We start from the raw sequence: 24,312 nt of genomic DNA, 5'->3' as shown, positions 1-24,312 counted from the left end.
TCCCTCCAGTACCCTAACTCTCCCATCGAAGCCCATCCCTCTAGTCCCCTAACTCCCCCATCAAAGCCGATCCCTCTAGTGCCCTAACTCCCCCATCAAAGCCCATCCCTCCAGTACCCTAACTCCCCCATCAAAGCCCATCCCTCCAGTACCCAAACTCTCCAATCAAAGTCCATCCCTCCAGTACCCTAACTCTCCCATCAAAGCCCATCCCTCCAGTACCCTAACTCCCATCGAAGCCCATCCCTCCAGTACCCTAACTCTCCCATCGAAGCCCATCCCTCTAGTCCCCTGACTCCCCCATCAAAGCCCATCCCTCTAGTACCCTAACTCTCCCATCAAAGCCCATCCCTCCAGTACCCTAACTCTCCCATCAAAGCCCATCCCTTTAGTACCCTAACTCCCCCATCAAAGCCCATCCCTCCAGTACCCTACCTCTCCCATCAAAGCCCATCCCTCTAGTACCCTAACTCCCCCATCAAAGCCCCTCTTTCCAGTACCCTAACTCCCCCATCAAAGCCCATCCCTCCAGTACCCTAACTCCCCCATCAAATCCCATCCCTCTAGTCCCGTAACTCACCCATCAAAGCCCATCCCTCCAGTCCCCTAACTCCCCCATCAAAGCCCATCCCTCTAGTGCCCTAACTCCCCCATCAAAGCCCATCCCTCCAGTACCCTAACTCCCCCATCGAAGCCCATCCCTCCAGTACCCTTACTCTCCCATCAAAGCCCATCCCTCCAGTCCCCTAACTCCCCCATCAAAGCCCATCCCTCCAGTACCCTAACTCCCCCATCAAAGCCCATCCCTCCAGTACCCTAACTCCCCCATCAAAGCCCATCCCTCCAGTACCCTAACTCTTCCATCAAAGCCCATCGCTCCAGTACCCTAACTCCCCCATCAAAGCCCATCCCTCCAGTACCCTAACTCCCCCATCAAAGCCCATCCCTCCAGTACCCTAACTCTTCCATCAAAGCCCATCCCTCCAGTACCCTAACTCCCCCATCAAAGCCCATCCCTCCAGTACCCTAACTCTCCCATCAAAGCCCATCCCTCCAGTACCCTAACTCCACCATCAAAGCCCATCCCTCCAGTACCCTAACTCCCCCATCAAAGCCCATCCCTCCAGTACCCTAACTCTCCCATCAAAGCCCATCCCTCCAGTACCCTAACTCTCCCATCAAAGCCCATCCCTCCAGTACCCTAACTCTTCCATCAAAGCCCATCCCTCCAGTACCCTAACTCCCCCATCAAAGCCCATCCCTCCAGTACCCTAACTCCCCCATCAAAGCCCATCCCTCTAGTACCCTAACTCCCCCATCAAAGCCCATCCCTCCAGTACCCTAACTCCCCCATCAAAGCCCATCCCTCCAGTACCCTAACTCCCCCATCAAAGCCCATCCCTCCAGTACCCTAACTCTCCCATCAAAGCCCATCCCTCCAGTACCCTAACTCCCCCATCAAAGCCCATCCCTCCAGTACCCTAACTCCCCCATCAAAGCCCATCCCTCCAGTACCCTAGCTCTCCCATCAAAGCCCATCCCTCCAGTACCCTAACTCTCCCATCAAAGCCCATCCCTCTAGTACCCTAACTCTCCCATCAAAGCCCATCCCTCTAGTACCCTAACTCTCCCATCAAAGCCCATCCCTCCAGTACCCTAACTCTCCCATCAAAGCCCATCCCTCCAGTCCCCTAACTCTCCCATCGAAGCCCATCCCTCCAGTACCCTAACTCCCCCATCAAAGCCCATCCCTCCAGTACCCTAACTCTCCCATCAAAGCCCATCCCTCCAGTACCCTAACTCTCCCATCAAAGCCCATCCCTCCAGTACCCTAACTCCCCCATCAAAGCCCATCCTTCCAGTACCCTAACTCCCCCATCAAAGCCCATCCCTCTAGTACCCTAACTCCCCCATCAAAGCCCATCCCTCTCGTGCCCCAACTCCCCCATCAAAGCCCATCCCTCCAGTACCCTAACTCCCCCATCAAAGCCCATCCCTCCAGTACCCTAACGCTCCCATCAAAGCCCATCCCTCTAGTACCCTAACTCCCCCATCGAAGCCCATCCCTCCAGTACCCTAACTCTCCCATCAAAGCCCATCCCTCCAGTCCCCTAACTCCCCCATCAAAGCCCATCCCTCCAGTACCCTAACTCCCCCATCAAAGCCCATCCCTCCAGTACCCTAACTCCCCCATCAAAGCCCATCCCTCCAGTACCCTAACTCCCCCATCAAAGCCCATCCCTCCAGTACCCTAACTCTTCCATCAAAGCCCATCCCTCCAGTACCCTAACTCCCCCATCAAAGCCCATCCCTCCAGTACCCTAACTCTTCCATCAAAGCCCATCCCTCCAGTACCCTAACTCCCCCATGAAAGCCCATCCCTCTAGTACCCTAACTCTCCCATCAAAGCCCATCCCTCCAGTACCCTAACTCCCCCATCAAAGCCCATCCCTCCAGTACCCTAACTCCCCCATCAAAGCCCATCCCTCTAGTACCCTAACTCCCCCATCAAAGCCCATCCCTCCAGTACCCTAACTCCCCCATCAAAGCCCATCCCTCCAGTACCCTAACTCCCCCATCAAAGCCCATCCCTCTAGTACCCTAACTCCCCCATCAAAGCCCATCCCTCCAGTACCCTAACTCTTCCATCAAAGCCCATCGCTCCAGTACCCTAACTCCCGCATCAAAGCCCATCCCTCCAGTACCCTAACTCCCCCATCAAAGCCCATCCCTCCAGTACCCTAACTCTTCCATCAAAGCCCATCGCTCCAGTACCCTAACTCCCCCATGAAAGCCCATCCCTGCAGTACCCTAACTCTCCCATCAAAGCCCATCCCTCCAGTACCCTAACTCCCCCATCAAAGCCCATCCCTCCAGTACCCTAACTCCCCCATCAAAGCCCATCCCTCCAGTACCCTAACTCTCCCATCAAAGCCCATCCCTCCAGTACCCTAACTCCCCCATCAAAGCCCATCCCTCCAGTACCCTAACTCCCCCATCAAAGCCCATCCCTCCAGTACCCTAGCTCTCCCATCAAAGCCCATCCCTCCAGTACCCTAACTCTCCCATCAGAGCCCATCCCTCTAGTACCCTAACTCTCCCATCAAAGCCCATCGCTCCAGTACCCTAACTCTCCCATCAAAGCCCATCCCTCCAGTACCCTAACTCCCCCATCAAAGCCCATCCCTCCAGTACCCTAACTCCCCCATCAAAGCCCATCCCTCCAGTACCCTAGCTCTCCCATCAAAGCCCATCCCTCCAGTACCCTAACTCTCCCATCAAAGCCCATCCCTCCAGTGCCCTAACTCCCCCATCAAAGCCCATCCCTCCAGTACCCTAACTCCCCCATCAAAGCCCATCCCTCCAGTACCCTAGCTCTCCCATCAAAGCCCATCCCTCCAGTACCCTAGCTCTCCCATCAAAGCCCATCCCTCCAGTACCCTAACTCTCCCATCAAAGCCCATCCCTCCAGTACCCTAACTCCCCCATCAAAGCCCATCCCTCCAGTACCCTAACTCCCCCATCAAAGCCCATCCCTCCAGTACCCTAGCTCTCCCATCAAAGCCCATCCCTCCAGTACCCGAACTCTCCCATCAAAGCCCATCCCTCCAGTACCCTAACTCCCCCATCAAAGCCCATCCCTCCAGTACCCTAACTCCCCCATCAAAGCCCATCCCTCCAGTACACTAGCTCTCCCATCAAAGCCCATCCCTCCAGTACCCTAGCTCTCCCATCAAAGCCCATCCCTCCAGTACCCTAACTCTCCCATCAAAGCCCATCCCTCCAGTACCCTAACTCTCCCATCAAAGCCCATCCCTCCAGTACCCTAACTCTCCCATCAAAGCCCATCCCTCCAGTACCCTAACTCCACCATCAAAGCCCATCCCTCCAGTACCCTAACTCTCCCATCAAAGCCCATCCCTCCAGTACCCTAACTCCACCATCAAAGCCCATCCCTCCAGTACCCTAACTCTCCCATCAAAGCCCATCCCTCCAGTACCCTAACTCCCCCATCAAAGCCCATCCCTCCAGTACCCTAACTCCCCCATCAAAGCCCATCCCTCCAGTACCCTAGCTCTCCCATCAAAGCCCATCCCTCCAGTACCCTCGCTCTCCCATCAAAGCCCATCCCTCCAGTACCCTAACTCTCCCATCAAAGCCCATCCCTCCAGTACCCTAACTCTCCCATCAAAGCCCATCCCTCCAGTACCCTAACTCTCCCATCAAAGCCCATCCCTCCAGTACCCTAACTCCACCATCAAAGCCCATCCCTCCAGTACCCTAACTCTCCCATCAAAGCCCATCCCTCCAGTACCCTAACTCCACCATCAAAGCCCATCCCTCCAGTACCCTAACTCTCCCATCAAAGCCCATCCCTCCAGTACCCTAACTCCCCCATCAAAGCCCATCCCTCCAGTACCCTAACTCTCCCATCAAAGCCCATCCCTCCAGTCCCCTAACTCTCCCATCAAAGCCCATCCCTCCAGTACCCTAACTCCACCATCAAAGCCCATCCCTCCAGTACCCTAACTCTCCCATCAAAGCCCATCCCTCCAGTACCCTAACTCCCCCATCAAAGCCCATCCCTCCAGTACCCTAACTCTCCCATCAAAGCCCATCCCTCCAGTACCCTAACTCCACCATCAAAGCCCATCCCTCCAGTACCCTAACTCTCCCATCAAAGCCCATCCCTCCAGTACCCTAACTCCCCCATCAAAGCCCATCCCTCCAGTACCCTAACTCCACCATCAAAGCCCATCCCTCCAGTACCCTAACTCTCCCATCAAAGCCCATCCCTCCAGTACCCTAACTCCCCCATCAAAGCCCATCCCTCCAGTACCCTAACTCTTCCATCAAAGCCCATCCCTCCAGTACCCTAACTCCCCCATGAAAGCCCATCCCTCTAGTACCCTAACTCTCCCATCAAAGCCCATCCCTCCAGTACCCTAACTCCCCCATCAAAGCCCATCCCTCCAGTACCCTAACTCCCCCATCAAAGCCCATCCCTCTAGTACCCTAACTCCCCCATCAAAGCCCATCCCTCCAGTACCCTAACTCCCCCATCAAAGCCCATCCCTCCAGTACCCTAACTCCCCCATCAAAGCCCATCCCTCCAGTACCCTAACTCCCCCATCAAAGCCCATCCCTCCAGTACCCTAACTCTTCCATCAAAGCCCATCGCTCCAGTACCCTAACTCCCGCATCAAAGCCCATCCCTCCAGTACCCTAACTCCCCCATCAAAGCCCATCCCTCCAGTACCCTAACTCTTCCATCAAAGCCCATCCCTCCAGTACCCTAACTCCCCCATCAAAGCCCATCCCTCCAGTACCCTAGCTCTCCCATCAAAGCCCATCCCTCCAGTACCCTAACTCCCCCATGAAAGCCCATCCCTGCAGTACCCTAACTCTCCCATCAAAGCCCATCCCTCCAGTACCCTAACTCCCCCATCAAAGCCCATCCCTCCAGTACCCTAACTCCCCCATCAAAGCCCATCCCTCCAGTACCCTAACTCTCCCATCAAAGCCCATCCCTCCAGTACCCTAACTCCCCCATGAAAGCCCATCCCTCCAGTACCCTAACTCCCCCATCAAAGCCCATCCCTCCAGTACCCTAGCTCTCCCATCAAAGCCCATCCCTCCAGTACCCTAACTCTCCCATCAGAGCCCATCCCTCTAGTACCCTAACTCTCCCATCAAAGCCCATCGCTCCAGTACCCTAACTCTCCCATCAAAGCCCATCCCTCCAGTACCCTAACTCCCCCATCAAAGCCCATCCCTCCAGTACCCTAACTCCCCCATCAAAGCCCATCCCTCCAGTACCCTAGCTCTCCCATCAAAGCCCATCCCTCCAGTACCCTAACTCTCCCATCAAAGCCCATCCCTCCAGTGCCCTAACTCCCCCATCAAAGCCCATCCCTCCAGTACCCTAACTCCCCCATCAAAGCCCATCCCTCCAGTACCCTAGCTCTCCCATCAAAGCCCATCCCTCCAGTACCCTAGCTCTCCCATCAAAGCCCATCCCTCCAGTACCCTAACTCTCCCATCAAAGCCCATCCCTCCAGTACCCTAACTCCCCCATCAAAGCCCATCCCTCCAGTACCCTAACTCCCCCATCAAAGCCCATCCCTCCAGTACCCTAGCTCTCCCATCAAAGCCCATCCCTCCAGTACCCGAACTCTCCCATCAAAGCCCATCCCTCCAGTACCCTAACTCCCCCATCAAAGCCCATCCCTCCAGTACCCTAACTCCCCCATCAAAGCCCATCCCTCCAGTACACTAGCTCTCCCATCAAAGCCCATCCCTCCAGTACCCTAGCTCTCCCATCAAAGCCCATCCCTCCAGTACCCTAACTCTCCCATCAAAGCCCATCCCTCCAGTACCCTAACTCTCCCATCAAAGCCCATCCCTCCAGTACCCTAACTCTCCCATCAAAGCCCATCCCTCCAGTACCCTAACTCCACCATCAAAGCCCATCCCTCCAGTACCCTAACTCTCCCATCAAAGCCCATCCCTCCAGTACCCTAACTCCACCATCAAAGCCCATCCCTCCAGTACCCTAACTCTCCCATCAAAGCCCATCCCTCCAGTACCCTAACTCCCCCATCAAAGCCCATCCCTCCAGTACCCTAACTCCCCCATCAAAGCCCATCCCTCCAGTACCCTAGCTCTCCCATCAAAGCCCATCCCTCCAGTACCCTCGCTCTCCCATCAAAGCCCATCCCTCCAGTACCCTAACTCTCCCATCAAAGCCCATCCCTCCAGTACCCTAACTCTCCCATCAAAGCCCATCCCTCCAGTACCCTAACTCTCCCATCAAAGCCCATCCCTCCAGTACCCTAACTCCACCATCAAAGCCCATCCCTCCAGTACCCTAACTCTCCCATCAAAGCCCATCCCTCCAGTACCCTAACTCCACCATCAAAGCCCATCCCTCCAGTACCCTAACTCTCCCATCAAAGCCCATCCCTCCAGTACCCTAACTCCCCCATCAAAGCCCATCCCTCCAGTACCCTAACTCTCCCATCAAAGCCCATCCCTCCAGTCCCCTAACTCTCCCATCAAAGCCCATCCCTCCAGTACCCTAACTCCACCATCAAAGCCCATCCCTCCAGTACCCTAACTCTCCCATCAAAGCCCATCCCTCCAGTACCCTAACTCCCCCATCAAAGCCCATCCCTCCAGTACCCTAACTCTCCCATCAAAGCCCATCCCTCCAGTACCCTAACTCCACCATCAAAGCCCATCCCTCCAGTACCCTAACTCTCCCATCAAAGCCCATCCCTCCAGTACCCTAACTCCCCCATCAAAGCCCATCCCTCCAGTACCGTAACTCTCCCATCAAAGCCCATCCCTCCAGTACCCTAACTCTCCCATCAAAGCCCATCCCTCCAGTACCCTAACTCTCCCATCAAAGCCCATCCCTCCAGTCCCCTAACTCTCCCATCAAAGCCCATCCCTCTAGTGCCCTAACTCACCCATCGAAGCCCATCCCTCTAGTGCCCTAACTCACCCATCTCAGCAACCAACTGTATTTTCAACATCCCCAATATTTTTGTCTCTATACCCCACCATGCAGAGCATCTCGAACATTTATCACCCTTCCTGATATTGGGTTTAAATGTTCATGTCTGTCCACATGTCCTACTTTGGTGGCTTCCTTTATCTAATGAATCAATTTTGGAACTCCACTGACTGCTGTATTTTAAACCCTAAGACTGCTGACAGGTCCATGGAAATAGCAGTCTGCCTGGGTGGAATAGTCTTGTCAGCTTTCAGCTGACCCACTGTGACCCTGAAACAAACGCTTCTATTACAGCAATAAAATTACTCAAATGCCAGGAGTAGCTTTATTACTGTAATATTAATCATAAACTAGAAAACAAACACTTAAAACACAATTTCAATTGAAAACCCCCTGCCATCTGGGAGACGCTACAGATGCATTCGTACCCGCACGACCAGATTTAGGAACAGCTTCTTTCCCAGGGCTGTCATCCTACTGAACTCCACAAATAAACTCTAAAGCCTGCACATCTGCCAATGCACTTTATTATGTTTATGTTTATGTTACAAGTCAAATGTATGTTAAATGTCTTAATCAAAATGTACACTCTCGGGAGCCGCAAGCTTACATTTCGTTGTACTGCACTTGTGCACTAACAATGACAACTGAGCACCCTATTGTTACTCTTTCTCTCCCATTCTCTTTTTAATTGTTTTTGACTTCTTTAGCTTTATTTTTTTATACTTAGTCAAATCTATAATTCTTTCCGAGCAACAACAACTTGCATTTATATAGCACCTTGTTGTCGGAGGTGAGGGTGGAGGAGACAGGGGAGAGGGGTTTAAGAAGACAGTTAGCAATGGAGAATAGGAGCCAGAGTTTATCGTTGCATTCCAGAATGATTCTGGAATAGTGAGCAGTTTTGACAGACGAGAGCAGGGCCCGATCGTGCTTTATGTGGTCCAGCCAAATCTGGCGGTGAATGGCTAAACCAGTTATCCGTTCGAGTCTGCGTCCCTTGGACTTAAGGGAGCGGAGATGAGAGCCATACCAGGGGGAACGGCCAGGGTGAGGGAGAGTAATTGTTTTAATGGGGACTAGGGCATCAAAGGCGGTGGTGAGGGTGTGGTTGAGCAGATCGGTAGCTGCAGAAATGTCATGGTGAATGGAGGGCCAGAGGCTGGACAGTTGGGATTTTGAATGTGCAGTTGTAAGTGAGTTGGGAGAGAGTTTTTTCCAGGGGCGGACACAGAAGGAAGTAGGGCTGGGAGGGGAAAGGGGATGTGGGTGGAGAACAATACAAGGAAGTGATCAGAGATGGCCATTTTGGAGGTGGGAATTACTTTCAAACACGGGTGTTGATTGGCTTATGGGTGGCTCCAACGGCTGTGCTTTTAGCCAATCAACAGCCAGAATAGTCATGATTGACACAGCTGCAACACACACATGACAGCGTCTGATGGATCTTCAGAATGGGAAGTGGTGGGGTCAATGAACTTGGCAGAAACCCACACAGCTGTAGAACAGCTGGACAAGTAGGATCTGTGTCGGAACGAGGCAATGGGCTGTGGTTAGCTCCGAGCCTATGGAGGAAAATGTTTCACTCAACCTCATCTTTTTGGTCATTGCTACCTAAATTTACCAAGCCGAACCTGTTGAAAGGAAGAGCATGTTTAACAATTTGGGTCAGTTACCAGGGTCTGACTCTTCTTTCCTTCTGTCTGGTGAGCCACAGATTGTTGTTGGCCAGCGTCGTCACCCTGTGCCCTCTCTGTGTCACGTTTCACTCGGCTATTATCACTAAACATCTGTCAGGGAAAAGAAAAAAAGATTCGAGCACATTGTTCCGAAACTATTTCTAAGATTCTAAAGTGTAAACTTTTATTGAAAAAAAATGTAACGCCTCCACCCCACGAAAGAAGGTATTGGTGCATTTGTAACACAAGGCAATCAAACGTTCTTCTGGGGAGGGGTGGATCACGGTCCTTTCATCCCCAAGTCCTGGGTCTGAGTCCAGCCCTCACTGATGGGTTGAAAATGTCTTCTCACTGCTAGTTGGAATAGTCCAACACCAAATGAGTTTGGGCAGTTTCAGTCCCAGTTTTTTTTTAATTCCTGGGATGTGGGCATCGCTGGCAAGGCCAGCATTTATTGCCCATCCCTAATTGCCCTTGAGAAGATGGTGGTGAGCCACCTTCTTGAATACAACTGAGTGGCTCGCTAGGGCATTTCAGGGGGCAGTTAAGAGTCAACCACATTGCTGTGGGTCTGGAGTCACATATCGGCCAGACCGGGTAAGGACGGCAGATTTCCTTCCCTAAGGTTTTACTATAATCCAGTAGTTTCATAGTCACCATTACTGATACTAGCTTTTTTATTCCAGATTTATTTATTTCAATTTAAATTCCCCAACTGCCGTGGTAGGATTTGAACTTCGTGTTGCTGGATTATTAGTCCAAGCTTCTTATTGGATTACTTGGCCAGTAACATAACCACTATGCTACCGGTGGGTTTACAGGATCAAGTTGCTCATTGCTTAGCACTAACCACCTACAACACATTAAATCTCACTCGGAGACATCACAAAAATTCTTGATGTAGGAAATGCGACTAACTCCCACTGGGGGTAGATCTTCACTTTGTGCGACAGTGTAAAACGGACACTAGAGAGTCGGCAGCCCGTTTTACAATCGCTCCCGCTTCCATGTCTGTCCCGAGACACAGACAGACTCTTTAGTGGGAGGCAGGGTTTGTGACAGAGCGGCTTACCAGATTAAGAGGGTTGACAGCATGCCCAGGAGAGCACTGTGTATTCTTGTCCCCTTCAAATTCGATTTTCATTGGGTACAACAGCCATTTGCCATTGCTGATCTCATAAGGCCATCGGATGTTCAAGAAAGCAGAGCTTAAGGTTTTCAGGACCTTGCCCGTGTTTAGCACCTGATGGATAGAGAAGATGGACCATTAAATCTGGCTCTGCTTGAGCTGTGTTCAGTGATCTCCTCCTCATGTTTTAACACAGTTGGCAATAGGCATGGCAAAGAAGCCACTTTTTTCAATCAATCCCCTTTATAGACCGGACTTCAAAAAGGAAAATCAAAGTTGTTCGGAAAAAATATATCAACGTTCTCCTTATCTCTGTTTCTTATTGGAAAGTTTTCGACAAACAATCTATACTTTTTCTTTTTGAAATATCAGCAGCAGTACAGAACATTCTGGAACAGGAACGTGATTGTAGTTCTTGCTTGCTACTAAAGATATGATTTAAGAGTCATTCTCAAGTAGTCCTTGGTCTTCCTGGATGATGTGCGGTAGCAGGTGAAGCCAGCAGGGGGCAGTGACATTAGGGTAGCATGGAGTGGTGAATGAGTTAACAGTGATGGGCGCAAGTACTAAAGGAGTGGGACAGGAATCATATTCCTGTTATAAAGGCAAACATTATCAATAGAACTGTTATAAATCTCATCATCATACAGAAACTACTCATGAAATAACGCTGGACGGCCAGCTGGTGGCGCCGTCCAAGGAGTATAAATACTCGGGCGTGGGCCCAGCTTGCCCAGGGACATTTTATAAGACAAGGAACTAGTGAAGTACAACTAGACCTCCATGTTCTGAAACAAGTTGATTAAAGCCTTGCTTTATACTCGAACCAAGTGCGTAGTGAGCTTTATTATGTCAAGAACCAATAAACCTCATGACCCTCAAAGTCCCTCCCAAGAGTTATCGGGAATACAATCCCGGTGTATACCTCCAATGCACAAGGGGGTAAATTCACCAATTACACACTCCGAGGGGGAAGCCACATTCAAAGGGGTCATGGATCAGAGATAGGGCCACAATAGCCAAGTCTCAGCAACACTCTTTGAGCGCAACTCTTTGCTGGGAGTACAGGATCAGTGAATTCACCCGAAAATCTCTTCTCATTCATTCCCATTTTATAGAATTCCAATGACCGCAAGCTACTTTCTGTGTTCTAGAATCCTAACGGGCCAAACCATTTCCTATTTACTTCTTTTATAAAGAATCTCAGTGATTCCCGATTCCTTAGATGTGCCAAATTCCTCCCCATTCCACGGAATTCCAATATACCAAAATCATTTGTTGCGGGACTTTATTCCTTTTTAAAAAAAAAATGTATTTGTTTTTATGGGATGTGGGCGTCGCTGGCAAGGCCAGCATTTATTGCCCATCCCTAGTTGCCCTTGAGAAGGTGGTAGTGAGCTGCCTTCTTGAACCGCTGCAGTCCGTGTGGTGAAGGTACTCCCACAGTGCTGTTAGGGAGGGAGTCCCAGGATTTTGACCCAGCGACGATGAAGGATCGGTGATATATTTCCAAGTCAGGATGGTGTGTGACTTGGAGGGGAACTTGGAGGTGGTGGTGTTCCCATGCGCCTGCTGCCCTTGTCCTTCTAGGTGGAAGAGGTCGCGGGTTTGGGAGGTGCTGCCAAAGGAGCCTTGGCGAGTTGCTGCAGTGCATCTTGTAGATGGTACACACTGCAGCCACGGCACGCCAGTGGTGGAGGGAGTGAATGTTGAAGGTGGTGGATGGGGTGCCAATCAAGCGGGCTGCTTTGTCCTGGATGGTGTCGAGCTTCTTGAGTGTTGTTGGAGCTGCACTCATCCAGGCAAGTGGAGAGTATTCCATCACACTCCTGACTTGTGCCTTGTAGATGGTGGAAAGGCTTTGGGGAGTCAGGAGATGAGACACTCGCCGCAGAATACCCAGCCTCTGACCTGCTCTTGGAGCCACAGTATTTATGTGGCTGATCCAGTTAAGTTTCTGGTCAATGGTGACCCCCAGGATGTTGATGGTGGGGGATTCGGCGATGGTAATGCCATTGAATGACAAGGGGCGGTGGTTAGACTCTCGCTTGTTGGAGATAGTCATTGCCTGGCACTTGTGGCGCGCGAATGTTACCTGCCACTTATCAGCCCAAGCCTGAACGTCGTCCAGGTCTTGTTGCATGCGGGCATGGACTCAATCAGTAACTATTGAATCTTTTGTACTTGCCGTTAATTCGTAATCAACACTGCTCCCCACGTCCTCTTCTTCGCGCATCGCGCTCTCTCCCACGATGTCACCTCCAAAAAAGACATGATGAGGTGTAACAAATCTGTGAAATGGAGAAAGAACCAGCATTAAACAGCAGTTATACAGCTCCACTGGTAGCCAACTGCAAACGAATAATCTTGCAGCAATGGGGACAGAATCATGAATCAGGGAGGGTGAAGATCACAAGACGATGGATCTCTCTGGTAGTTGGCACCTGGCACCGTCAGTTGGTACTGGGCCGAAAGCAGAACTAACATTGAGTTGCAATCCAGGCTGTTGGGGTGATAGGCTCCTCTCTTTGGCCGCAGGGGTCCTAAGCACCGAAAATACAAAAGTTATTGCTGGGTGCCAGGAAAGGCACCGCTAATAATTCAGGACCAATTTGAACGTGCAGTAATTGGTAATCTCACTCAGAGAGACCCCAAGGATGTTGATGGTGGGGGATTCAGCCTTGATAATGCCGTTGAATGTCAAGGGGCGGTGGTTAGACTCTCGCTTGTTGAAGATAGTCATTGCCTGGCACTTCTGTGGCGCTCCTCACTGAACCACACTGGCTCCCCACCCCCTCCCAATGCATCCATAAGAATATAAGAAATAGGAGCAGGAATAGGCCACTTGGCCCCTCGAGCCTGCTCTGCCATTCAATAAGATCATGGCTGATCTTGGGCTCAGTCACTTCCCCGCCCGCTCCCCATAACCCTTCACTCCCTTATCTTGCAAAAATCTGTCTATCTCCACCTTAAATGTATTTAATGACCCAGCCTCCACGGCTCTCTGGGGCAGAGAATTCCACAGATTTACGACCCTCTGAGAGAAGAAATTCCTCCTCATCTCAGTTCTAAAAGGGCGACCCTTTATTCTGAAACTATGCCCCCGAGTTCTAGATTTCCCCACGAGGGGAAACATCCTCTCTGCATCTACCTTGTCGAGCCCCCTCAGTATCTTATATGTTTCAATAAGATCCCCTCTCATTCTTCTAAACTCCAATGAGTATAGGCCCAACCTGCTCAACCTTTCTTCATAAGTCAACCTCCTCATTTAAAATCCTTGTTTCATCTTCAAATCTCTCCAAGGCCTTGTATCTCCCTACCTCTGCAACCTCCTCCAGCCTTACATCTCCTCCTGCACCCTTTAGTCCTTCCATGTATCTGCCCTCCCTTCGCCCAACGTTGATGACAGGGCCTCCAGTTGTCTTGACCGCACCTCTCCAGAACTTCCTCCGTCAACCACCGCCCCCCACCCCCGACCTCTCTAGTTCTCCCTCCTCCTTCTAAAGACATTCCCAAGACCCACCTTTTCGACCAAGCTTTCAGTCACTTCCCCAAGCCTGCCTCGTGGCTCATTATTTTGTGCTTTGGGACGCCTTGTACTATGAAAGCAAGCAGTAGTAACTGCTGTTGTTAGATTATATCCTTGAAGTCACTCCCCGCTGTTGTCATTTTTTTATGTTATTCTGCTGCTTTTGATCTTGTCTGAATTTTCAGAGATGCCGTCTTTTGGATGAGATGTTAAACCGAGGCCCCGTCTGCTCTCTCAGGTGGATGTAAAAGATCCCGTGCCACTATTCAAAGAAGAGCAGGGGAGTTCTCCTGGTGTCCTGGCCAATATTTATCCTTCAACTAACATCACCAAAATTAGATCATAGAAGAATAGAATCATAGAATGGTTACAGCACAGAAGGAGGCCATTCAGCCCGTCGAGCCCGTGCCGTCTCTCTGCAAGAGCACTTCAGCTAGTCCCACTCCCCCGCCCTTTCCCCGTAGCCCTACAAATTTTTTTCCTTCAGGTACTTATCCAACTCCCTTTTGAAAGCCGTGATTGAGTCTGCCTCCACCACCCTTTCAGGCAGTGCGTTCCAGATCCTAACCATTTGCTGTCACCTTTGGTTCTTTTGCCAATCACCTTAAATCTGTGTCCTCTGGTTCTCGACCCTTCTGCCAACGGGAACAGTTTCTCTCTATCTACTCTGTCTAGACCCCTCATGATTTTTGAACACCTCTATCAAATCTCCTCTCAATCTTTGCTGCTCTAAGGAGAACAGCCCCAGCTTCTCCAGTCTATCTACGTAACTGAAGTCCTTCATCCCTGGAACCATTCTTGTAAATCTTTTCTGCATCCTTTCTAAGGCCTTCACATTCTTCCTAAAGTGCGGTGCCCAGAGTTGGACACAATACTCCAGTTGAGGTTGGACTAGTGTTTTATAAAGGTCCATCTTGTTTCAGTCTTGTTCATAAATATTTCTAATTTAAATTTGTTCATTCATTCACCTGTTTGTGGGAGAAAGAAAGAAATGAAGGAAGGAAAAGAACTTGCATTTCTATAGCGCCTTTCACGACCTCCGGATGTCCCAAAGCGCTTTACAGCCATTGAAGTATTTTTTGAAGTGTGGTCACTGTTGTAATGTAGGAAACGCAGCAGACAATTTGAGCACAGCAAGCTCCCACAAACAGCAATGAGATAATGACCAGATCATTTGTTCTGCAGAAATTGGCTGCTGCATTTGCCTACTTAACAGTGACCACACTTCAAAAGTACTTCATCGGTTTTAAATCACATTCCTAAGGCCCTGAAAGACACTATATCAATGCAACTTCTTTCTTGTGCAGTTCTTGTACTGTGGGAGCGTGTTGACAGTGTGCTGGGTTGAGACTGCTCAAATTCATTGCATGCAGGACATTTAGAGCCGGCAGACAGAGGGGACTTTCGTCCCATCACTCTCAGCTGGGCTCATACCCAGGTCATAGGTCAGTGTCTAACCCGCTGCCCTCTGAACTTTGACACTCACTCTTTAAACAGGTGACAACCTTGCAACAGAGGGAGCGGAGTTCGAATAGGAAAGTGCCAGTTAGGAGGGAACGCTTACCCAGAGAGAGAGAGTGGCAGTACAATCATGACATGGGCACTGGCTGTGACTGGGTTCAAGTTGGCCTGTTCACTGATACTGTAAAAAGAAGCAAAAATCAACATTTCATGATTCTCATCATAATAATTATGCATAATAATAATCTGACGAAAGGTTCTCGACCTGAAACGTTAACTCTGTTTCTCTCTCCACGGATGCTGCCCTGGCCTGCTGAGTTTTTCCAGCGTTTTCTGTTGTTATTTCGGATTTCCAGCATCCGCAGTATTTTGCTATCGTAATAATTATACATATCGTTATCAGATAAATAAATTCTCATGCCCTGAAGCAGGGCAGGTGAGAGGACAGCAGGTGGCGCCCTTGTACCAGTCGGTAACATGGTACAAAGTGCAACAGCACCCTCTGCTGGCAGAAATCCAGTACTGTGTCCATTTGCAGTCTATAGTCTATTAAAAAGGAATTGAAGGATAGTCATGCATGCCATGGATATCAGGGTGGCACAGTATATTACAGCACCCAATACTATGCAGTGTCGGGAGGTTGCTTTAATTTCCCTACTCCGCTCAGTGCTTGATCTCAGCTGCCATGGGGAAATGCTGAGCGGAAAGAAGAAGCCGACACCACAGGAAGGGAGAATCAGAGGCAATCTCGTTTGGAAGCCAATCTCCTGCACCTCAGCGGCTGAGGCGACAGGTTAACCACACGCAGCACTCGAGGGGGAATTAAAAGCTGCAAATACACAGCAGGTCAGTCAGTGGCTGCAAATAGAGAGGACAGGTTAGCAGGTTAATACTGTCGCAACAACTTGCCATACCACCAAACAGAGCGCCCTCTGCTGCCACAGGGAGCACCGTGTTCAGGTCTGCAATGAGTCAAAAAATCAGTGAATTCAAATTTTCTTAACACACTTAAAATGTTAACCTGTCTTGACAGATATTTCTGGCATTTTCTATTTTTATTCCAGCCAGAATAACTATATAGTCAGGGGAGCCCAGAGTAACAAGATAGAAAAATAGGACATCATTCCCTGGCAATAAAAACAAAAATGTCAGGTCCCTCGCAGGTGATTCTGTTCCACTTCACCGCGTCTAACCACACTCACGTTGTTAGTTGAAGAATAACTGGCAGACTGGTGGTTTCGATGGTGATTTTAGAAGTGCTTAAGATCAGGTAAAAGGTGACCTGTGAAACAAAGCATGTAGAGTCAGTACAACCGTGTGATAGTGGACATCTACACCAAGCAACTCTCCAATCAGAGCACAGCAATCGACCAGTAAAAAGTCCTTCTAAACCGTCCCATCAAACACTCCCAGGGCAGGTACAGCACGGGTTAGATACAGAGTAAAGCTCCCTCTACACTGTCCCATCAAACACTCCCAGGGCAGGTACAGCACGGGGTTAGATACAGAGTAAAGCTCCCTCTACACTGTCCCCTCAAACACTCCCAGGGCAGGTACAGCATGGGTTAGATACAGAGTAAAGCTCCCTCTACACTGTCCCATCAAACACTCCCAGGGCAGGTACAGCACGGGTTAGATACAGAGTAAAGCTCCCTCTACACTGTCCCCATCAAACACTCCCAGGGCAGGTACAGCACGGGTTAGATACAGAGTAAAGCTCCCTCTACACTGTCCCATCAAACACTCCCAGGGCAGGTACAGCACGGGTTAGATACAGAGTAAAGCTCCCTCTACACTGTCCCCATCAAACACTCCCAGGGCAGGTACAGCACGGGTTAGATACAGAGTAAAGCTCCCTCTACACTGTCCCATCAAACACTCCCAGGGCAGGTACAGCACGGGTTAGATACAGAGTAAAGCTCCCTCTACACTGTCCCATCAAACACTCCCAGGGCAGGTACAGCACGGGTTAGATACAGAGTAAAGCTCCCTCTACACTGTCTCATCAAACACTCCCAGGGCAGGTACAGCATGGGTTAGATACAGAGTAAAGCTCCCTCTACACTGTCCCATCAAACACTCCCAGGGCAGGAACAGCACGGGTTAGATACAGAGTAAAGCTCCCTCTACACTGTCTCATCAAACACTCCCAGGGCAGGTACAGCATGGGTTAGATACAGAGTAAAGCTCCCTCTACACTGTCCCATCAAACACACCCACGGCAGGTACACCACGGGTTAGATACAGAGTAAAGCTCCCGCTACACTGTCCCATCAAACACTCCCAGGGCAGGTACAGCACGGGTTAGATACAGAGCAAAGCTCCCTCTACACTGTCCCATCAAACACACCCAGGGCAGGTACAGCATGGGTTAGATACAGAGTAAAGCTCCCTCTACACTGTCCCATCAAACACTCCCAGGGCAGGAACAGCACGGGGTTAGATACAGAGTAAAGCTCCCTCTACACTGTCCCCATCAAACATTCCCAGGGCAGGTACAGCACGGGTTAGATACAGAGTAAAGCTCCCTCTACACTGTCCCATCAAACACTCCCAGGGCAGGTACAGCACAGGTTAGATACAGAGTAAAGCTCCCCCTACACTGTCCCATCAAACACTCCCAGGGCAGGTACAACATGGGTTAGATACAGAGTAAAGCTCACTCTACACTGTCCCATCAATCATTCCCAGGGCAGTTACAGCACGGGTTAGATACAGAGTAGTTCCCTCTACACTGTCCCATCAAACACACCCAGGGCAGGTACAGCACGAGTTAGATACAGAGTAAAGCTCCCTCTACACTGTCCCATCAAACACTCCCAGGGCAGGTACAGCACGGGTTATATACTGAGCAAAGCTCACTCTGCACTGTCCCATCATACACTCCCAGGGCAGGTACAGCACAGGTTAGATACAGAGTAAAGTTCCCTCAACACTGTCCTATCAAACACTCCCAGTGCAGGTACAGCACGGGTTAAATACAGAGTAAAGCTCCCTCTACACTGTCCCATCAAACACTCCCAGGGCAGGTACAGCACGGATTAGATACAGAGTAAAGCTCCCTCTACACTGTCCCATCAAACACTCCCAGGGCAGGTACAGCACAGGTTAGATACAGAGTAAAGCTCACTCTACACTGTCCCATCAATCATTCCCAGGGCAGTTACAGCACGGGTTAGATACAGAGTAAAGCTCCCTCTACACTGTCCCATCAATCATTCCCAGGGCAGTTACAGCACGGGTTAGATACAGAGTGAAGCTCCCTCTACACTGTCCCATCAATCACTCCCAGGGCAGGTACAGCACGGGTTAGATACAGAGTAAAGCTCCCTCTACACTGTCCCATCAAACACTCCCAGGGCAGGTACAGCACGGGTTAGATACAGAGTAAAGTTCCCTCTACACTCTCCCATCAAACACGCCCAGGGCAGGTACAGCATGGGGTTAGATACAGAGTAAAGCTCCCTCTACACTGTCCCATCAAACACTCACAGGGCAGGTACAGCACGGGTTAGATACAGAGTAAAGCTCCCTCTACACTGTCCCATCAAACACTCCCAGGGCAGGTACAGCACAGGTTAGATACAGAGTAAAGCTCCCCCTACACTGTCCCATCAAACACTCCCAGGGCAGGTAAAACATGGGTTAGATACAGAGTAAAGCTCACTCTACACTGTCCCATCAATCATTCCCAGGGCAGTTACAGCACGGGTTAGATACAGAGTAGTTCCCTCTGCACTGTCCCATCAAACACACCCAGGGCAGGTACAGCACGGGTTAGATACAGAGTAAAGCTCCCTCTACACTGTCCCATCAAACACTCCCAGGGCAGGTACAGCACGGGTTAGATACAGAGTAAAGCTCCCTCTACACTGTCTCATCAAACACTCCCAGGGCAGGTACAGCATGGGTTAGATACAGAGTAAAGCTCCCTCTACACTGTCCCATCAAACACTCCCAGGGCAGGAACAGCACGGGTTAGATACAGAGTAAAGCTCCCTCTACACTGTCTCATCAAACACTCCCAGGGCAGGTACAGCATGGGTTAGATACAGAGTAAAGCTCCCTCTACACTGTCTCATCAAACACTCCCAGGGCAGGTACAGCATGGGTTAGATACAGAGTAAAGCTCCCTCTACACTGTCCCATCAAACACACCCACGGCAGGTACACCACGGGTTAGATACAGAGTAAAGCTCCCGCTACACTGTCCCATCAAACACTCCCAGGGCAGGTACAGCACGGGTTAGATACAGAGTAAAGCTCCCTCTACACTGTCCCATCAAACACACCCAGGGCAGGTACAGCATGGGTTAGATACAGAGTAAAGCTCCCTCTACACTGTCCCATCAAACACTCCCAGGGCAGGAACAGCACGGGGTTAGATGCAGAGTAAAGCTCCCTCTACACTGTCCCCATCAAACATTCCCAGGGCAGGTACAGCACGGGTTAGATACAGAGTAAAGCTCCCTCTACACTGTCCCATCAAACACTCCCAGGGCAGGTACAGCACAGGTTAGATACAGAGTAAAGCTCCCCCTACACTGTCCGATCAAACACTCCCAGGGCAGGTACAACATGGGTTAGATACAGAGTAAAGCTCACTCTACACTGTCCCATCAATCATTCCCAGGGCAGTTACAGCACGGGTTAGATACAGAGTAGTTCCCTCTACACTGTCCCATCAAACACACCCAGGGCAGGTACAGCACGAGTTAGATACAGAGTAAAGCTCCCTCTTCACTGTCCCATCAAACACTCCCAGGGCAGGTACAGCACGGGTTATATACTGAGCAAAGCTCACTCTGCACTGTCCCATCATACACTCCCAGGGCAGGTACAGCACAGGTTAGATACAGAGTAAAGCTCACTCTACACTGTCCCATCAAACACTCCCAGGGCAGGTACAGCACGGGTTAGATACAGAGTAAAGCTCACTCTACACTGTCCCATCAAACACTCCCAGGGCAGGTACAGCACGGGTTAGATACAGAGTAAAGCTCACTCTACACTGTCCCATCAAACACTCCCAGGGCAGGTACAGCACGGGTTAGATACAGAGTAAAGCTCCCTCTACACTGTCCCAACAACATGCCTAAACCCCAAAACGAGCGCCCCTTGCTGCCACAGGGAGCAACTTGTTCACATCTGCAGCGAGTGAAAAATCAGTGAATTAAAATGTTCTGCACTCCAGGGTGCCATGGCAACTGATGGACAGCTTCCTGCAGGGCGGGAAATTTGAATTTGCTAAATTTAATTGGGTGCAAAGCTGAATAAAAGGGCCTGCAAAACAAGACTGCCCTGACTGAAGCAAAGACATCTGCTGAATTGGGGTGAGTTTGGTGCTTGAAGCTGGCAGGAGCCCATGTGCCCAGGTTTGCAGCCAGTCAACTCCCTAGGTTCAAGTTTGCTGTGCTCCAGGGAGCTGCCCCAACAGACATTGCAGTTCACCCGCAAAGACATGGCGATCCAGGCCAACTTGAACAACCTACCGCCAACCTGTAGGACATTTAGGACTGAGGGGTAGGACATTTACGACCGAGATGAGGAGAAATGTCTTCACTCAGAGGGTGGTGAACCTGTGGAATTCTCTACCACAGAAGGCTGTGGAGGCCAAGTCACTGAATATATTTAAGAAGGAGATAGATAGATTTCTAGATGCAAAAGGCATCAAGAGGTATGGGGAGAGAGCGGGAATATGGTATTGAGATAGAGGATCAGCCATGATCATATTGAATGGCGGAGCAGGCTCGAAGGGCCGAATGGCCGACTCCTGCTCCTATTTTTCTATGTTTCTATGTTTCTAAATCTAGAAGGCCATTTTGGACCGTCAGTGAAGCCCGTCAGCGATCTCCCCTCAGCCTTGATCACCAATGGCGAAATGCTTGGAAGAACTGTGACATACGGAATGGATTCCTTATAGAGGATCCCACAGTACAACCTGAAGGATCAAAGCTTCCTCGCAAGCAGTGGACAACCACCAACCGCCTCCGAACCGGTCATGGTCGATGCTGCCACCTTCTCCATGGAAGATTAAAGCGTCCCCATCATGTGACTGTGGAGCTCCTGATCAGACCCTGGAGAACATCATTGAGGAAAAAAATAAAGACTTGCATTTGTATAGTGCCTTTCACGACCACCAGACGTCTCAAAGCGCTTTACAGCCAATGAAATACTTTTGAAGTGTAGTCACTGTTGTAATGTCGGAATCACAGCAGCCAATTTGCGCACAGCAAGCTCCCACAAACAGCAATGTGATAATGATCAGATAATCTGTTTTAGTGATGTTGGTTGAGGGATAAATATTGGCCAGGACACCGGGGAGAACTCCCCTGCTCTTCTTCGAAATAGTGCCACGGGATCTTTTACGTCCACCTGAGAGAGCAGACGGGGCCTCGGTTTAATGCCTCATCCAAAAGACGGCACCTCTGACAGTGCGGCACTCCCTCAGCACTGCATTGGAGTGTCAGCCTAGCTTTCTGTGCTCAAGTCTCTGGAGTGGGACTTGAACCCACAACCTTCTGACTCAGAGGCGAGGGTGCTGCCCACTGAGCCACGGCTGACACACTAGAGTTGAGCATAGCCCTCAGAGGAAATTCGCAGGCAGCCTACAAGATATCCACGCTGTTACACCGGAAGCTTTGGCCTGGATATCTGACTGAGATATTGACATTCCATTTTCTTTGCTACTACCATACGAAGGAAGAAAAAGTTAATCAGAGTGTGGGAACTTTCAATCTAGCCATTCAGCCCCTCGAGCCTGTTCCGCCATTCCAATAGATCATGGCTGATCTGTATCTTAACCCTATCTACTCACCTTGGTTCCGTAACCCTTAATACCCTTACCTAACACAAATCTAGCAATCTCAGTTTTTAAAGTTTCAATTGACCCCCCCAGCCTCAGCAGCTTTTTGGGGGAGAGAGTTCCAGATTTCCACCACCCTTCATGTGAAGAAGTGTTTCCTGACATCACCCCTGAACGGCCTGGCTCTAATTTTAAGGTTACGCCCCCTTGTTCTGGACTCCCCCCACCAGAGGAAATAGTTTCTCTCGATCTATCCTATCAACGACAACAGTTATACAGCGCCTCTAATGTAATAAAATATCCCAAGGTGCTTCACAGGAGCGATTATCAAACAAAATTTAACACTTCACCGCTCCATTCCCACTCAGACCTCACCGTACTCGGGCTCTTGCATTGTTCCTCGGAAGCTCAGTGTAAGCTCGAGGAACAGCACCTCATCTTCCGATTAGGCACTTTGCAGCCTTCTGGACTCAATATCGAGTTCAACAATTTCAGATCATAACCTCGGCCCCTGTTACATTTTTACTTATATATTTTTTTTTCTTCCACCCCTTTGTTTTGGGTCTTCCCTTCCCCCCCCTTTCCTTTTTTTTCTCTCTCCCACACGGCAGCTGTCTCTCATCCTGCCAGTACACTTCACACCTAATCTGAGCTGTCTTTTGTCTCCACTGTCTTATTACCATCTCGTCTGGTTTTGAATACCTCTTAATGTCTCTTTACTTCTTTTGTTCTCTCCCAGCCCTGCCTTCGATCTATTTCATTTCCTTTCCAGTTTTGAAAAAGGGTTTCGACCCGAAACGTCGACTCTAATTTCTCTCCACGGATGTTGCCTAGCCTGCTGAGTTTCTCCAGCATTTTCTGTTGTTATTTGAGATGTTAGGACAGGTGACCAAAAGCTTGGTCAAAGAGGGAGATTTTAAGGAGCGTCTTAAAGGAGAGAGAGGTAGAGAGGTTTAGGGAGAGAATTCCAGAGTTTAGGGCCTAGGCAGATGAAGGCACGGCCGCCAATAGTGGAGCGATTAAAATCAGGGTTGCATAAGAGGCCTGAGTTGGAGTAGTGCAGAGATCTCGGAGGGCTGTAGGGCTGGAGGAGGTTACAGAGATAGGAAGGGGCGAGGCCATGGAGCGATTTGAAACCAAGGATGAGAATCTTGAAATCGAGGCGTTGCCGGACTGGGAGCCAATGTAGGTCAGCGAGCACAGGGGTGATGGGTGAACGGGACTCGGTGCGAGTTAGGACACGGGTCAGCGAGCACATGGGTGATGGGTGAACGGGACTCGGTGCGAGTTAGGACACGGGCAGCAGCGGTTTGGATGAGCTCAAGTTTACGAAGCTCCTTTGAGCATCTTAAACACCTCAATTAGATAATTAGGGTCTCACTCGGTGTAAAAGCAACTTTAGATCCAAAAAGTGATCAAAGGAAGTGGTCTGGAAACTGTGATTCGCCAATCACTAGAACTAACGGAAAGCAGTTTCCCGGTTAAATATACTCATGATAAACTATATTTTACTCAGGGGTGGTCTGATGGACATCTGCTCAGTCGAGCTCACTCTTGATACCTCAGTGTTTCACACAAGTCTGCAACTTTGAGTAAAGATCACCCTTCTTATTATTCAAAGCTCTTTAAGCAATCTCAAGCCTTCATTTTACCATAAATGGCTTTTGGTAAAAAAAAGTGTGCTTTACATTAAACCTCTCAATACCAGAAACTTGACCACATAATCCAGGCTGACAATCCAGTGCAGTACTGAGGGAGTGCCGCACTGTCGGAAGTGCCGTCTTTCAGATGAGACGTTAAACCGAGGCACTGTCTGCTCTGTCAGGTGGACATAAAAGATCCCACGGCACTATTTCAAAGAAGAGCAGGGGAATTCTCCCCGGTGTCCTGGGGCCAATATTTATCCCTCAATCAACATCACTAAAAACAGATTATCTGGTCATTATCACATTGCTGTTTGTAAGATCTTGCTGTGCGCAAATTGGCTGCTGCATTTCCTACATTACAACAGTGACTACACTTCAAAAGTACATCATTGGGTGTAAAGCGCTTTGGGACGTCCTGAGGCTATGAAAGGCGCTATAGAAATGCAAGTTCTTTCATTCTATTAGTACACTGAATGGTGAATTGGCTATATCTGTGTTAGGGTTGTGGAATAATAATAAATATTATTAAACTGTGTGCATT

The 24,312-nt window shown here is 49.9% G+C and overlaps 1 protein-coding gene across 4 annotated transcripts in view; it reads right to left on the bottom strand.

Annotated features, from left to right (window-relative positions):
* LOC147096996 (integrin alpha-7-like) overlaps positions 1-24,312 on the bottom strand; it is a 277,843-nt gene that overhangs the window by 67,139 nt on the left and 186,392 nt on the right. For all 4 annotated transcript variants that reach the window (XM_085972716.1, XM_085972713.1, XM_085972714.1 and 1 more), the window contains 5 exons: positions 16,523-16,602; positions 15,424-15,501; positions 12,519-12,621; positions 10,274-10,444; positions 9,199-9,312 (listed from right to left, as the gene is read on the bottom strand). In XM_085972716.1, the coding sequence (XP_085828842.1) occupies positions 9,199-9,312; positions 10,274-10,444; positions 12,519-12,621; positions 15,424-15,501; positions 16,523-16,602 (546 nt within the window). The remainder of the gene's footprint in view (positions 1-9,198; positions 9,313-10,273; positions 10,445-12,518; positions 12,622-15,423; positions 15,502-16,522; positions 16,603-24,312) is intronic.

The sequence above is a fragment of the Somniosus microcephalus genome, chromosome 33, assembly GCF_052327205.1.
Source record: "Somniosus microcephalus isolate GS21.2 chromosome 33, FLI_Smic_1.0, whole genome shotgun sequence".
In the NCBI taxonomy this organism is placed as follows: domain Eukaryota; kingdom Metazoa; phylum Chordata; class Chondrichthyes; order Squaliformes; family Somniosidae; genus Somniosus; species Somniosus microcephalus.
This window is presented reverse-complemented; position numbering and strand designations above follow the sequence as displayed.